We start from the raw sequence: 18,036 nt of genomic DNA, 5'->3' as shown, positions 1-18,036 counted from the left end.
AGAAAGAATGACTTAAATTTTATGTATTCAACAAAAATCACAAGAATATTATGAGACAGGACTGGGAATTAAATCCAAACTACGTGATTCTAGAAGCAGAAAAGACTGTGACTTCTGATCTAATCTTGCTACAGTATCTGAAGAACATTTCTTAAAATTAATGAGCCTGTAGATCACCAACAATATAATACATATAAAATGCCAAGAAGAGGGAAGAGTCACAACACTTGAAAGAACTATGTCCAAGCCATTAATTCAGATTGTAGTTTTCTTCTTTTAAAAAAATAAGTATATTAAGAAAAATTTTATTTAAAAATAACTTTATCTTTAAAAATATATCCTTTAAGAAAAATGTTCATTTTAGCACTAATTATAATATTAAAAGAAATGCTGAAAATAGGAATAAGATTAGGAATACTCATAGTTTATTACATAAGTACTTTGTATAACAAAGTATACATTTTAGTTCTTAGGAGAGGAGAAAGTAGGTCCTATTGACTTACACACTCCCCTAGATTATTTTAGCACAATGTGTAACAGATAATGGACTAGCGGCCATTTTCCCCTTACCCTTCTTTAGAGCTTGGGTTAAAATAAAAGCAAGAAAAGAGTACATATTTAGGATGAAAGGGGCTGGGATGGGGATGAGTCACAATCTAGGTCCTTATGAAGATAGAAAAATTAGCATCTATCTTCAAGCAAAGAAGTTCGAGTGGTTCTCAAACTTCAGTGAACATCAGAATCACCCGAAGAGCCTTTGACAACAAAGATTGCTGGAGTCCACCCCCAGAGCGCCACATTCAGTAGGTCAGGCACAGAAAGGCCCCCAAATTTGCATTTCCAACAGGTTTTCAGGTAGACTATTGCTCTTGATTTGGGGTCTCAGTTTGAGACCACTGCTTAATTCCCTATTTTTAACCTCTAAAATTCTTTCCTCTCCTGATGAACATAAAAATCTTACCTCCTTTCTTTCCTTCTGACATTCTTTCTCACTCTCTTAAACCCTGCATGAAAACAAAGCCATCTATTTTCCTCCTCATCACAATCACACTTGAATTTTTTTTTTTTTTTTGGTTAGTTTGAAAGCAGGTAAGCAGGCGAAAAGGAACCTGCTGGACTCCAATCCATGGGGTTGCAAACAGTCAGACACAACTGAGCAAGTGAAAGGTAGTACTGTCATTTTTCATGCAATATGGTGATATATACAATGCTTCACAGTTTACAACTTACTTTCACATATAGTCATTTAGTGACCATTCATAATTCTAAAATATAGGCTGACAGTTCTTAGGTTTTAAGGTAGCACTAGAATCCATATCTTAATCAACTGTAAAATGCTCTTCTTGTTCTTTTCCGGTGATCCATTCTTTTATTCCTATTTGAATTATCTGATTTTTTTTAACAAAAGAGACAAATAATTGATATTGGCATAACATATTGATATAATTCGTTACCCAAAAGACCAATGAATATTTTTTCATTTTACTTACAATAAAAACAAAATTGGAGTTTAGCATCACAGACCTACTTAATGGTCAGTGTACTGAATGACTATGACCCAAAAAGAGGAAAAGAAAAGAGGGAGGAGGAAACACAAATCCAACACAAGAACAAAAGCAAGAAGATAGAAAATAGAGATTTTTGAACAAATTATAGATTTGATTTAGGCCACAAGTCACACTTTTGTCTTCTTCTAGAGGGTTTCAGAATCAGACCGCTTGGTTTTAGTTCCCAGTTCTGCCCAGCATTAGAAAAAACCATGAACTTAGATTATCTGCCAATATTATAATGACTGTAACAATGTGCCCCAAAGCCAAACTATTTCCAAATCCTCCACACACACAAAATCAATCTGTGATAAATCAGTAGAATTCCAAAAAAAGATCAGAAATTATATATTCTAAAGACTTGATTACATTTAATTCTTTCAAGGAGCATTTTCCCATTACATAGATTTATAGAGATAGCTCTTTAAAAATTTAGTCCTATCTTCTTATATATTACAATAGACATTTTTTCTTTCAAGTATCTGCACTGTATTAAATTCTATCCAAATTCTTCTCACGTATCTTACTTCATCCTCATGATTAGGTGAGAAAACTGATAGGTAGAAAAGTTAATGTGTTTTTCAAGGTAGTAGGAGGGGCACAGATCAGGCTCAAGGTCTATTTGACTAAAATTCTAAGCTGCTTCCCACTACAACACTGCATCTTTATTCTAAATAGAAAAATCCATTCTCGACTGGATTGTTTGATAGCTACCTTATTTTGGGTAAGAAAACAAATCGTAAGTCAAGTTTCTAAAATACATTTAGCTCTATTTCTCTAACACTGACTACCAGAAATAAATAAGGTGACTGACTACCTTATAATTTCGAATTGAGTTGCTTTTTAAAAATTCAAAATAAATAATCATCTTTATCTTATTACAACATGTGACAGAGGACGTATATAGTTCTCATTATGATGCTTTCTTAAACTCTAGCTGCTAAACTGAAATGAGAGGCATTTGGTACAATGTGAAAAATATTCAGTTCAATTAAAAGTAATTGATGCATAGTGAAATAATTCTTCCCAAAGCTGCTGTAAAATCTTCAAAAAAATAAAGCTACTTAATAATTTTCATCTCCTACAGGCTAGAGAGAAGCATTATTGCATATTAAAAATTGGAGTGTAGTTTTCCCAGCGGTAAAAGAAAGTTATTAAAACAACCTATTTATTGTTGATATAACTATCCATTTGTGCCACACAAAAAGTAACAAATTTCAGTACATTAAAAGAAAAGCTAATTAAGGTATAATTAGTATTTTCTGTATTTTGATAATTAGGGGTTAGTTGGCTATTCCTTTTCAAATTTCTATTTGATGCACCCCGACAATGCCTTTAATGAGCAACTAACGCTATTGAATCCCTCATGGCAGAGGAGTTTAGTGACCACTACTACATTACTTTCATTTATCACTGCCTCTTTACCTATAAATTAATCTAGCCCTGTAGCTATGTTGATCTACTTTATATCAATTTCTTCATCCATATCAGCTGAATATGTATGGCATTAACCTCATTTGCTAGTTGAGAAAAGCAGAATTAAAATGAGATCTAATTTCTTGTGCACAGCACAATTTCAAAACTGCCTGCTAATTTCCACCACCTGTCAGTGTGAAGAGCCTTTACTTTCTTGTAATTAAATAAAACAGTATATTTTTTTAGCAGCTCTGAAAAATGCTAATCTTTCAAAAGTGTTCAGTGATCATTAATCATGAGGACAGTAAAGGAGCCTTATTCAGAATGCTCATTTATCCTTTGTTTAAGCTAAAAAAATTTTTTTTGGCCTTTCCACAGAAAGAAAAAATAAATGTACCAGATGAAATATAAACATTAACTTTTATAATCCATGCTTCTGATGTTTCTATTTATCTGTTTTACTGCCACACAGTAGTAAAAGGCTTAACATTACATAACTTGGAGGTAGCTAGTTTGACAGAATTAAGCAGGAATATAAGCACACATATTCTCTAAAATTAGTAGGAATCTAGTAAATGCACACTCCATCCATCTATATATAGTAGAAACTAAATTTATATGACTTAGAATATATAGAGAGAATAATTTTTGACAAGACATTTAAATAAATTCATCCTATAAACTGCCTATAATGCTCTGCATTAAATTGCTGCCTAAAACTATCATTTGAAAAAAGACAGTGTCATTCAGACATAGACAAGCATATTTAAGCATGTTCAACTGAACTTTACAAGATTTCCCAAATATATATAATACAACCAGTAGGAAAAATCTGAAACTATTAAAAAAAATTTTTTCCTGTTATTTAAATATTAATAGACAGCCATTTTTATTATATTTCTTCTATCTTTTCTAATATTTATTTTTTATTGTTTTACATTATTTTAATCACACTATACATGTATAAATTAATAAACAGCCTGAAATTCTGGCTTATCATTCATGTATGTTTTTTAATAAGCCTTCCTTGTAAATTTCCCATCCTGTTTATCATATAAGAACATAAATTAGCAGAAACAATATATTTGAGGAAGAAAAATATAAACCACATGTGAATATATTATTAAAAGGCTTAACCACTTAATATTAGGCTCATTCTCAGGCTAAAAATATGTATTCTTCAAATACTAACATGTCTTCAAAATACTTTCTCAGATTTATGCTACCAAAAAAGCATAACATGTCATTAAATAAATGACTAAGTAGTTACTATAAAGAACTTTTAAAAAATTATTAAATAAATGATCAAAAATAATTCACAGTATTCCTCATTTAAATTTGTAGAAAACATCTGACAATATAGAATCACCATCTTAAAGCCTAAGACTCTTTTGGAAATATTTTAAACCATATTTATTTACAAACTTGTAGCTAAGATGACTTTTTTTTATCGTTCCAGTTATCAAGTCATCATATAAAACGTGCTAAGCATTCCTTGGATCTGAAGTTCTGTGTCTCTATAGGAGGTTTTCTGAGAGACTATATTCTTGTATTTAAGGGCTTCCCTGGTGGTACAGAGGTTAAAGCGTCTGCCTGCAATGTGGGAGACCTAGGTTCGATCCCTGGGTCGGGAAGATCCCCTGGAGAAGGAAATGGCAACCCACTCCAGTATTCTTGCCTGGAGAATCCCATGGACGGAGGAGCTTGGTGGGCTACAGTCCACGGGTCGCAAAGAGTCAGACACGACTGAGCGACTTCACTTTCACTTTCAAACATTCCTTGAAGGTAAAAGAAACAAAGATGTGGGATGGATGATTTACAAATATTACACAGCTTCAGAATTTATGCATCAGGAGTAGGATGGATCCCCTCTCATTCGGATTCCCTTTAAGCAAGCTGCTGCTGCTGCTGCTAAGCCACTTCAGTCGTGTCCGACTCTGTGCGATCTCATAGACAGCAGCCCACCAGGCTCCCCCGTCCCTGGGATTCTCCAGGCAAGAGTACTGGAGTGGGTTGCCATTGCCTTCTCCATTTAAGCAAGCTACCTGAAGCAATTATCAACAGAAGAAAAGAAGATACTTTCTGGAATGAAGAGGAGATTCCCATTGATAACTACTTTGACACTAAATAATAAAGAACATAACCAATTTTAGCAATATTATCCCAGGTCAATGCATTTCTAATATAAATGCAGTAGACTGGCACACCTCACCTTTTGATTTGTAGGAAAAGATCATCTCATGTATGATTTCCACAAGACCTAACGCCTACTTAGAAAAACTACAGACCAATGTGGGGAGAAGAGAAATTTTTGAGTTGTAAAATTTAAAAACTAAAACATTTTTAAACCGAGTGTTCTTTAGTGCTGAAAACTCTTCAAAGATACATCTTAATCACATCCACATATTTCATGTTATTTTTATCACAACAATTTCTTAGAATCACTAGAAGAATTTCAAACATCAAAAGATGAGAGGATAAATGTATCTGAGGCAGAAAAATCAACACCAAAAGAAAGTATTATCTTTTGCCTTACTTGTAAAAATTAATGAGGCGAACAAGCCAAAATAATCTAATTCATAATCCAAATGCACATGGAATCTAACTTTGTGCATTTTGTCCACAAATGTTAAATTCTATAAATGCTTCAGAATTTATAACCATTTAAAATAAATGGAAAAAATAAAGATTTAAGATACTCTGTGTATAACTACATACTTTTAATAAGTTTTTACAAATAATCATTGTCTTTGTATTACAGGATGTTGCATAATATACAGCACATAGAAGACAATAAGGATTTATGGAATGTATGTATAAAGAATTACATGATTACATATGTCAAATAATGGTATATTTGATCAGGTATGATAAATATTACATGGCGTGCTAAGTTGCTTCAGTCATGTCTGACCCTTTGCAACCCTATGGACTGTAGCCCGCCAGGCACCTCTGTCCATGGATTCTCCAGGCAAGAATACTGGAGTGGGTTGCCATTTCCTCTTCCAGGGGATCTTCCTGACCCAGGGGCTGAACCCGCGTCTCTTAAATCTCCTGCACTGGCAGTGGGTTCTTTACCACTAGCACCACCCGGGAAGCCTTAAAATAACACACAGGAGTCAGTTTAAAAATAATAAACCAAGCCCATTATTTTTCCAACTTAAATCCTATACTTCTCCAAATTACATCATAATTTCAATTATTAACAGCTGCTAAGATTTTAACTTCAGATTTTTGTGCTGCAAACTTCCTTGTCTGGTACTTAACGCTCTTGAATCAACACTTAAATGCACTTAGGGAGTAGAGTGCCAAGTATAGCTTGGCAAACCCATTTACAAAGCAAAAACATTAAAAAAAATTAAGTAGGCCTTAGGCTACTTTGCTCAACTTTCTGTTAAGCAGAGACACAGGACGTGTTTTTCAATAGTTAAAAAATATTATCATGTAAGTTGAATTAAGTAGAAATGGATGTAGAGAAACCATATTTTTTTAAAGTGTCCATCTGAATTGATATGCACGTATTAGACGTATATGACAATTGAAAGAACAAACCCGTGAGTAGTAAAACAGTCCAGTGGTATAAGCACTAACTATGACTGTAAGTACTAACCATTATCCAAGAAGGAAAGTGTAGCTAGCTCTAATAACACTCTATCACAAGGACAAATTATGATATGTTTATACAGGAAACGTGAAAGTAGCTCAAAATTAAAGTTCAAAAACTTTTTTTTAAGTCTTTTAAAACACTTAACAGAAAAAAAGAGTCCCTTAAGTCAGTGATCATTATTCTCTAACATTCAAACTTCAAAAGACAATCTTAACTTTTGAAGGTACTTTCTCTCCCCTATAACCAGCATGATGATATATCTGATACACTAGAGAATACTTTTTAATGTTAAATGCCTACTATCTAAATGTTTTAAAGCTGCTTCTTATTTTTCACCAAAGTGAAAATCCTATATACAAAACAGTTTTCTGTGATTTCTTAAATACCTTTCCTTAAAATTGTGTTGTTAAATATAAACACAAACACTTTTACAAAAAACTGAAAAATATATCCAAGTTACCTGGAAAAGCAGCAAGTACATTATTTCAACACTGGATTACACTTACAGCAGTCAACTTAACTTACTATTACGATATGTTTTTCTGTTTCATTATTCAAGTGCTTTCCTACTCAATTTACCCTTAGCTGTTAGTAACATTCTACACAGAAGGATCTAACAATTGTAGAGAGAGAATGCCATCTGCTGCTTCATGTGGTACTCAACAGGAAAAAAGCTTGATAACAGGTAGAGCAATTACGAAAAATAATTTCAAAATCCAAAAAGAAAGATAATACCTGAAAGTTGAAATGTTCTTATTTCTATTTTAGATAACTTGAAAATACATCAATAGGTACTTACTGTCTTAGTGCAAATTCCAAATTATTCCATAGAATTACAAGGAGGCAATGTGCTTATATATCACAATGATTATAAAAAAGGCTTTTACTCAGGTATGGAGAGTGAGAGGATCAAAAGAAGAGGATCACTTGCCTGGCCTTAATGAAGTTATTTCCCACTTATGAATTAGTACAATATCTTATCTATGAACATATGACTTATAAATAAAAGTGATCACATAACTTATCCAAACAGGGACACTATCAGTTATGCGAGTGCAACAAGTGTGAGCATTTCTCAGACGGCGACAGTGGTAAAGAATCTGCTTGCCAATGCAGTGAGACATAAGAGAGGGGTTCGATCCCTGGGTCGGGAAGATCCCCTCGAGAAAGGCATGGCAACGCACTCCAGTATTCTTGCCTGGAGAATTCCACGGACAGAGGAGCCTGGCAGGCCACACTCCATAGGGTTGCAAAGAGTCAGACACAACTAAAGCAACTTAGCACGCACACAAGTGTGAACTGGGACAATCCTAGGCAAACCCGAAGTATGGTCACCTATTTATAAATTACTATGCTGCCCTCATTCCCTTTAGCTTCATAACAATGCCCTAAGAACCTTCCTAAAAAGCAATTTGAATTTTAGTAAACCGCTAATTCAGGAGGATGAAGCCAAAAAAGGGAGATGGAGGTAGAGATAACAAGAAAGTGTATTCCAGACCATTTAATGCCTCAGTCTAAGTAACTACCTCAAACAGCCTGATTTTTCACTTACTTCACTTTGTTATACTACTAGAAATTCTTCAGCACTAATAAATATCTTCTTTAGAAATGGCAAATCCTTTCAAGGATAATTCACCCATACAATTAATTGAGATTCTTCCCTCTTGACACCTAGCAGATGCCAAATATCTGGGGAAAAAGCAAATTTGTGAGGTGTGTGCTTGTGTGTTCCTGTGTGCATGTGTGTTGCTGCATGTAGTGTGGTGACGGAGAAAAGAGAGGTACAGATCATTTTAGAGAAGAATATCCCTCTGGTGGTGACTGACTGTATAGGATGTCAAAACTGGGAGTAACAAAAGGGAGAGAAAAACTCTTAAGACTAACTTGCCAATTTGAAAATTTAAATCCAAAGAGGGAAAGGGAACTTGCTCCCTCCTCAATTTCTGGTGTCTTAGTTTAGGAGGCCAGAATTCAGGACTTTTCTATCAAAAATAGAGCTTATCAGTGTCATTGGTTAAATAATAATTCTTTGTAGATCTATTTTTAAAGGAAAATACATTCCAAGATTAAATGACCACATTTTAACTAACATTCTGAATTCAACTTTTGGTGCAATTTTGTAACCAACAAAAGTAAAATTGATGTTTTGGATAGGGATGGCTTGAATAAACTGTTGTTCAGTCACTAAGTCATGTCTGACTCTCTGCAACCTCATGAACTACAGCATGCCAGCCTTCCCTGCCTTCACTATCTCATGGAGTTTGCTTAAACTCATATGTATTGAATCAGTGATACCATACAACCGTCTCATCCTCTGTCGTCCCCTTCTCTTCCTGCCCTCAATCTTTCCCAGCATCAGGGCTTTTCCAATGAGTCGGCTCTTTGCATCACGTGGCCAAACTATTGGAGCTTCAGCCTCACCATCAGTCCCTCCAATGGATATTCAAGGTTCATTTCCTTTAGGATTGACGGCTTTGATCTCCTTGCTGTCTACGGGGCTCTCAAGAGTCTTCTCCAGCACCACAGTTTGAAAGCATCAATTCTTTGGCACTTAGCCTTCTTTATGGTCCAACTCTCAATCCATACAAGACTGCCTGAAAAACAATAGCTTTGACTATATGGACCCTTGTCAGCAAAGTGATGTCTTTGCTTTTTAAAACGCTGTCTAGGTTTGTCATGGCTTTTCTTCCAAGGAGCGTCTCTTACTTTCATGGATACAATCACTATCCACAGTGATTCTGGAGCCCAAGAAAATAAAATCTGTCACTGCTTCCACTTCTTCTCCCCTCTATTTGCCAGGAAGTGATGGGACCAGATGCCATGATCATAGTTTTCTGAATGTTGAGTTTTAAGCCAGTTTTTTCATTCTCTCATTCACCCTTATCAAGAGGCTCTCTAGTTACTCTTCACTATCTGCCATTGGAGTGGTATCATCTGCACATCTGAGGATGTTGGTATTTCTCCTGGCAATCTTGATTCCAGCTTGTGCTTCATCCAGCCCAGCATTTTGCATAATGTACTGTGCATATAAGTTAAATAAGCAGAGTGACAGTATATAGCCTTGTCACTTCTTTTCCCAATTTGGAAACAGTCCGCTGTTCCACATCTGGTTTTAACTGATGAATCTTGATTGCATACAGATTTCTCAGGAGGCAGGTAAGGAGGTCTGGCATTCCCATCTCTTTTAAGGATTTTCCACAGTTTGTTGTGATCCACACAGTCAAAGGCTTTAACGTAGTCAATGAAGCAGAAGTGGGTGTTTTTTTGAATTGCCTTGCAACCACTCTTGCCTGGAGAATCCCATGGACAGAAAAGCCTGGTAGGCTACAGTCCATGGGGTCGCAAAGAGGCGGACATGACTGAGCGACTTCACTTCACTTCACTTCACTTCTTCTATGATCCGATGGATTTTGGCAATTTGATCTTTGGTTCCTCTATCTATTCTAAAACCAGTTTGTACGTGTGAAGTTCTCAGTTCATGTACTGCTGAAACCTAGCTTGAAAGATTTTGAGCATAATCTTCCTAGCATGCGAAATGAGCACAAATGTATGGTAGTTTGAACATTCTTTGGCACTGTTCTTCTTTGGCATTAGAATGAAAACTGACCTTTTCCAGCCCTGTGGCCACTGATGAGTTTTCCAAATTTGCTGACTTATCGAGTACGGCTCTTTAACAGCATCACCTTTTAGGACTTTAAATAAATAGCTCAAATGGAATTCCATCACCTCAACTAGCTTTGTTTGCAGTAATGCCTCCTAAGGTCCTCTTGACTTCACACTCTAGAAATGTCTGCTCTAGTTGAGTGACTACACCAGTCATTAAGACCTCGTTTCTATAGTTCTGTGTATTCTTGCCATATCTTCTTAATTTCTTCTGTTTCTGTTAGGTCTTTACCATTTCTGTCCCTTATTGTGTCCATCCTTGCATGAAATGTTCCCTTGATATCTCCAGTTTTCTTGAAGAGATCTTTTTTCTTTCCCATTTTATTATTTTCCTCTACTTCTTTGCATTGTTCATTTAAAAAGGCCTTATCTCTCCTTGCTATTCTCTGGAACTCTGCATTCAGTTATTAATATTCTTTGGATAATTAAAATATACGGGTGGAAAATATTCAGCAGCACACATACACCATGCATAGAAGAGAATGTATTATCAAAAAAAAAAGTTGCAAAGGTAAGTGAAGTTTGACCATAGAAGAAATTTATTTTGTAAATAATGGAAAATCATTCATTTTAAGCAGAGAAATGGCACATGAAGAAATATATTTTGTAATGACTGGCAAAATTTAAAGACTGACAAGAGCAAGTATTATGACAATATAGAGCAACATATACCTACTCTGCTGGGGGAGGAAGAATAAACTGTTACGACACTTAGGAGGACGACTTGACATTATCTTGTAAAGCTGAAGATAATGAGCATTCCACAACCTAGCAATTCCACCCCTAGTATTTTTACCTTTGAGAAACTTACACATATGCATGAGGGAACAGGTATTAAGAGTACATACTGCAGTTTTTTGGTAAACATTAAAACTGGAAACACCCAACATATAATAACAGAAAAAATGAATATATAATGGCATAGTAATATATTACAGTACTATATTTAATTATTACAGTAATATATCACAGTACTATACTTAATTATTAATTAAAATAATTAAAACTGTATATATCATCATAGATAAATTTCAAAAACAATGTTGATCAAAAAAGGCAAGTTATTACCTAACAATTTTCCATAAAGTTAATAATACTATGTTTTATTAACAAATATATAGAAATATGGGAAAGAACAAAATCATGCATGAAAGTAACACTAAGTTTAGGGTAGTGGTTATTTCTGAGCAAGAAGTAAGAAGAACAGAATCAGACCAATATGTTTTTAATGTTTAATTTTGAAATATATAGATCTGAAGCAAATGTGACAAAGCATTCATATTTGACAAAACTGGAAGACTCATTACACTATTCTCTCTGTCTTTCTACCAAAGAAAAGATTACTCTGGTGGCAGTATAGAAAATGGACTGGAAGGAGGCAAAAAGGAAACACAGAATAAAACCAAAAGACTTCTGAAATCTAGTGAGAAATGACAAGCAGTAATAACAAGGATAAAAAATAAGGGGCTTGAGAAAGGAGTGGAGCTGAGAGATATTTAGAAAATAAAACCAGTAAGATTAGGAAACAGAACAAACATAGGAAGTAAGAGCAAAGTAGAAACTTATGAGTTCAAAGTCAGTTTTCCTCAAAATAGAAAAGCAGGTAGACAGCATTTTAGAAGACAGTTATTCAGTCGCTAAGTTGTGCCTGACTCTTACGCGACCCCATGGACTGTAGCCCAGCAGGCTCCTCTGTCCATGATTCTCCAGGAAGGAGCACTGAGGTGGGTTGCCATTTTCTTCTCCAAGGGATCTATTTGACTCAGGGACTGAACCAGTGTCCCCTGCTTGGCAGGCAGATTCTTTACTACTGAATTACCTAGGATGCCCCACAGTTTAAATAAGTGCAGTTTATTCCAATTATAAACCAGTAAAGCTGTTAAGAGATAAAATGGTTCTACATAAAAATCTAGATCTCCCATTTCTTTGGGAAAATCAATCAACTGTATATCAACACAACCATCTCCCACTTTTCATGTCTTGCTAAGGTCAATCCTGCCACAGTAGCAGCAAACACTGCAGAACAATTAAGACTGTGCCCACCTAAACACTGGCTGGGTCACAAGACATCCAGGACTACAGAGAGTCTCTCCTCTCTGCCCTGGACTTCCTGACTGTACAGCAGTGGCCACAAAGTTAACAGCCCAGGGAGGTACAGGAATCCAGGAAACTTTCAGATTATTTGTTTTGACACTGACCTTGGTCACAGGACCTTGGTCTGGAGGTCCTGAGAATTCCTGTATGCCTTTAACCCATAAAGCTACAGTCACATGAAATCTGTGTATGCCCTACAGAATCCAGTGAACCAGTGAAGTTGCTTAGTCGTGTCTGACTCTTTGCCATCCCATGGACTGTAGCCTACCAGGCTCCTTCATCCATGGAATTTTCCAGACAAGAGTACTGGAGTGGGTTGCCATTTCCTTCTCCAGGGGATCTTCCCTGACCCAGGGATCGAACCCAGGTCTCCTGCATTGCAGGCAGACGCTTTACCGTCTGAGCCACCAGGGAAGCCCCACAATTATTAGAAGGCTTTTCCACTCTATATTACACTGTTTTGATTTAAAACCCAGACCAAATAGATATTGGATAAGTAATATTTCCAGTGTATTCACTTCTGCAAAAGCAAAATACAAACTCTCTGGGTACATTTAAAACCTGACAATTTATCATAATTCCATGTGTATAAATTTCATACCATGTAATTTTTGTCTGATTCTCCTTTGTCTTATTGTCAACCTGAAACAGTTATATCTAGCTACTCCTTTTTCTCCCTAGTGGTCTCATTCAGTATTAGCTTAATTCTAAGAAAATTTTATTAATATTAATCCTGAACAAAAAAAAATCCTGAAACAGCAATAAAATATCACAGTATATTTGACAAAGAAAGTATCAAGCTACATCACTTTTTTGAAAAACGAAGAAAACTTTACCTGAAATAAACTAAAGGATGATCTTAACAAAATCAAATACTTTTCAAACTATTATACAACCACTATTAAGAGAAAACCATAAATGAACTGAAGGTTTAGCTAAATTTTCCAAGAACAAAAAAGCTCAGTCCAATATAAAAAGCTTTTTCTAGAACTTAATCCCTCTACATTACTAATACAAACTACAAATACAAAGGTTACAGGTAAGAATATTCTTAGGACTTGCTACAGAGAAGGATGTGGGGAAGAAAAAAAAAAAAACCTCATGAATCTTACTCAAGTGTCACAGTACTACTAAATATCTGGTTAGGTTCACATAAACGCCTTCAATAACACCTTACTGCCTTAAGATCAATTTATCCAAATATCAAGCTAAAACTTTCAACTAGCAGAGTACAAGTGTTCCCTTCACTAAGGTGGGTTAATTGTGGCCTCTCAAAGACTTGTTTTCTTACTCTTCTTGTCCTCATCATTTATCATGTACAAATGCTGAGGAATGAGTGGAAAATATGCTAGAAATCACATAAATAAATATCAAAACAAATACCTCTCAGAACTACTAAAAGAGTAAATTTATGTTTTAAACCTTGAAATACAACACAATAAGGCAAAATTCAGTACAGTGTTTTACCCTTAACTATTTGATGACTAACTACATAACAAATATTCACTAACTGCCAATCAATCTTCAAAGACAACGGTAAATCTAAGCATAAGGCGAGCAATCTCACATTGCCTTTACTAACAATTAATCGACTTCAATTGATCAATTAATTTTTTATGTAGAAACTGCTCAAATATATCATTCAGCTTAAAGGTGTTACATGTGAACATCTTTTCTTCAATAATACTAGTTTTAATCTCTAGTAAAAACCTACCTTTGAGGTTCTTTGAAGTTGATCACCAACATATGTTTTACGAAACTGATCCAAGAACCACAGAATTGCAAGTTCTATTTTCTCATTAGAACACTGAGGCAATCCGGTATCCATTAAAGATATAAGCTGAAAAACTCTTTTCATGAAGGAAAAAAAAGGCTTCAGTAAAAGTTCTTAGAGAAATAATATTAAAACATTTATCAACAATTTTATATAATATAAAAAGTGAAAAAATACAAATGCTTATAAAGAAAATATTTCAAAAATCATCTGAAATCCCACACTAAGAGATACTACAATCTGGTCAAATTCCTTCTATCCTTTTTTCCTAACACATACATATACATGCCTAGACACCTACATGGACATAACAGTCATTAATTTACTAAATTTTATATATAAATACATGTGATATACATATAAATATATAACATCTATATGGTAAATACCTACCATTATATATCATATAAACATAGATATCAACTTAAAAATGTATAAAAATATATATTTATAAAACATTTTAGTAAACGAGAGTGATATTGAATGTGTAATTTTGTATTTTTTCATTACAACACATTTTCATCAAACCATATATTTTGAGCTCACATGGTTCAAAGTACCAAAAAAAAAAAAATTAAGAGGCACATCCATTAAGCTGTATCGCTTTCTTAATGAGTAATAAAAATTTTACCTGAAATAAATTACAAGATGATCTTAACAAAATCAAACATTTTTAATATAAGTGTGCAATTATATCAAAAATCATAAATGAACTAAAGGCTAAGTTAAAATTTCTAAAGAAAAACTTACTAGAATAAAAAGCTTAGCCTAGGATTTTCCCCCACCCTTCCCCCGAAAAAAAAAAAAAAAAATCCTTCTATTATCTATTTTCATTAAAATTTTCCAAAGAACGGCTGCCAAACGGCTGGTGCTAACAAAATCAGCATACCATAATAAAATTTTTAAGAGACAGAAATAGAACTTCTGGAGGAAACAGTACCTACTTTTATTTCTCATTGTACAAAGGCAACTGGACCCAGCCCTAACCCGTCCACGTCCATCCACGCATGCACACAAGGACATACACACACGCACTGTCAACAGCGCGTGTCGTTCAGAGACTTGGTGAATGTGTGTGCAGGCGAATACGACTCATGATTCTCCTCCAAACGCTTCACACATACGAAGCACACTATGCTGTTATACTGTTAAACCTAGCTTTCTTCATTTACCTTATAGATTTTTCATGTCAGATATAAAGAACTTCCTTATTCTCTTTTTACAGCTGTTTAACATTCCACTACATGACCATGTGTGCTCAGTCACTAAGTCATGTCTGACTCTTTAATGACCCCATAGATTGTAGCCCACCAGGCTCCTCTGTCCATGGGATTTTTCCAGACAAGAATACTCGAGTGTGCTGCCATTAACCATATTATTTTCAACATTCCCCTACTGATGGACACTAAAGTTGCTTATGATATTTTGCTGTTACAAAAACACTGCAATTCACAACCTTTAACACATCATTCCACACATTTACAGTTACAATATAAACCTTATAGTAAAAGTCAAATTATTGGCTTAAAGAATATGAATTTATAATTCTGATAGCTATTCCAATGAAGTTGCCTTCCAATGAAATTGAAATCACTTATACTCCTGTCACCAGTAAAGGAGAGTGTCTATACACATAGATAATTCAGAGTGATACTAAACTTTAGAACTTACTGGAATCTGAAAAAATGGTATCTCTAATATTTATTATTTTTTAATCTTATAACAACTAATGTTCTGCATAACAGGAGACCTCCTTGTGTCCATCATCTGTGGTCCTCCTTCAATCCCTTTTATTCCTTAGGGTTTCACTAAGGTGTCTTTTATTAATAATTCATTATAATTTTTAATTACTAAAAGATTACATGCAGAAAACTTCTAAAACTCTAGCCATCAATCACCTTGTTTCCTTTCAGCTAATAAATGAAAAACCTACTGCTCAGACAACTCTTATGGATTTTGCATAAGAACAACATCTTACCCAAATCTGAGGTGCTTTTATATTTCATCTTTTTATATATACTGCTATGATACACTGGAACTTAATCTTGAACATCTCTTGTGAGATATGGCTCAACATTTTTTGCAGATGACTACCCAGCTGCTTCAACACTTCATTTGTTTCTCATATAGTCTATTTTTGCCCACCATTTTGAATTACCCCTTATTATATACATTAGGTCCATTTGTGAATTTGTATTACTTTCTGGATATTTTATTTAATTCCACTGATCTGTCTAACTAAACATCTTGCCCAATTATTTTTTTCATATTATTAATTTTCTAAAACTATAAAATTAAGGCTATGTTAAGTTTTAATAATCTCATTTTGAATATAAACATATTTCATTGAAATACAACTACTGTCCTTTATCCTACTAGCAAAGAGTTCTAGGAAGAAAATACCTTGTTTACAGCAAATGAACTTCTTTATAAATCTTGATATTTACTGCCAAAGTGTTATGAAATAATATTTTGGCAACCATTTTTATAGTTAAATAGCTAAATTAAGCTACTTATTTAAAAGTAACTTCACTCACTAAATATCTTTAATGCTATTAAAATTTATGAAGGAAAGCTTAATAAAGATCAAATTTAAAAATCATATTATCAACCACGTTTGTTTTTCTAAAGAAGTATTTATTCTTTGATTTGAAAGGAGGAACAAAGCTAGCTTTTAAAGTCTACGTATTGTTCAACGCATAGACTGCTGAAGTAGTTTTAGTTAAATAAATACAGACACCAAGCCTCATCTCTGGATTCAGGTGATTTTAAGTAATGCATATCCTGCTTTTAAATTCTTTATGAGTAGGACCTCCCTTTTCCTACTTTAGTTCTTTGCTGATTCTATGCAATTGCTTGTTTACTTTCATTTCCTTTAAATAGCATACATTCCAAAAATCTGAAGAAGACATGAAACCAAAAGACAAGTTTGCTGGGGTGCCTTTACAACTCATATTAAGCTGGTGATTTGCATTTGCTTAAGAGGCAATGCTATCCCAAGCAGGAGAGTAGGAAAAAGTTCCCAGCGGGGGTACATGACCCTTTTGTCAAATACGCTTTGATAGTTGCATTAATACAGGAAGTTCAGCTGCAAGTAACTGAAATCCAAAATAACAATTGCTTGAACAATACAGATGTTGATTTCTCTCTCAAGCAAAAATCCAAGGCAACGCTCTAGGACTAGCTGGTGAGCCATGGTGTATCCAGACGCAGGTTCCCTCCATCTTGTTGTTATAATTGCCTTCACTCGCCCAGTCACTTCATGGTTTAGGATAGATTCTTCAGATAAACCCATGTGCATATATGTTACACACACCACGTTTACTTACATTAAACTGCCCAGAATATAGTCACTTAACCATACCCAGATGTAAGAAATTATAGTAAATCTAGTCTTTATTCAGGTGGCCAATGCCCAGCAAAACATTTCAGGTATTCTATTACTGCAGAAGAAGGAAAGAAGAGATACAAGACAACTAGTAGTCTCTGCCATAGGACTCTTCAAAGATTTGTGGCCACCTCTAACAAACGCTTAACACCAGAGTTTGTATTGTATATAGGTTAGGTTAGGTTATTGAATATTCACTTGCAGTTTAAATTTAGTGGCCTACATTTATTTTTACCTTTATCTTAAATTATCTTTGGAGCATGAAGGGAATACAAATACAAAATACATTAAATAACTTTGATTCAAGTATATGCACACCATTACAAGTATAAAGAAATGAATTTTTGGATAATTAACTCTTTTATCTCTTTTACATTCTCCTTATATCCAATTACATAAGTAGTTTTTCAGTCAATAAACACTTGAAGGCCTACTATAATGGTAGGTATATGTTAGGAGTTCAGAAAATAACACTGAGCAAAACATATATATTCCCAGTCCTCCAGAAATCTATAATCTATGCTGGGAAAGACAATAAAACAAATAA

General features: G+C 34.4%; 1 protein-coding gene and 1 non-coding gene across 12 annotated transcripts in view; both read right to left on the bottom strand.

Annotated features, from left to right (window-relative positions):
- Window positions 1-18,036, bottom strand: part of RANBP17 (RAN binding protein 17) — a 382,268-nt gene that overhangs the window by 258,670 nt on the left and 105,562 nt on the right. For all 11 annotated transcript variants that reach the window (XR_011562386.1, XM_070774506.1, XM_070774512.1 and 8 more), the window contains one exon: window positions 14,042-14,177. Coding sequence is in view for 10 of the 11 variants with exons in the window: in XM_070774506.1 (XP_070630607.1) it covers window positions 14,042-14,177 (136 nt within the window). In the remaining variant the exon portion in view is untranslated. The remainder of the gene's footprint in view (window positions 1-14,041; window positions 14,178-18,036) is intronic.
- Window positions 12,669-12,741, bottom strand: TRNAC-GCA (transfer RNA cysteine (anticodon GCA)). Its single transcript has one exon. It is a non-coding gene; the product is annotated as a tRNA-Cys (tRNA).

Source organism: Bos indicus, chromosome 20 (genome assembly GCF_029378745.1).
Source record: "Bos indicus isolate NIAB-ARS_2022 breed Sahiwal x Tharparkar chromosome 20, NIAB-ARS_B.indTharparkar_mat_pri_1.0, whole genome shotgun sequence".
Taxonomy (NCBI): Eukaryota; Metazoa; Chordata; class Mammalia; order Artiodactyla; family Bovidae; genus Bos; species Bos indicus.
This window is presented reverse-complemented; position numbering and strand designations above follow the sequence as displayed.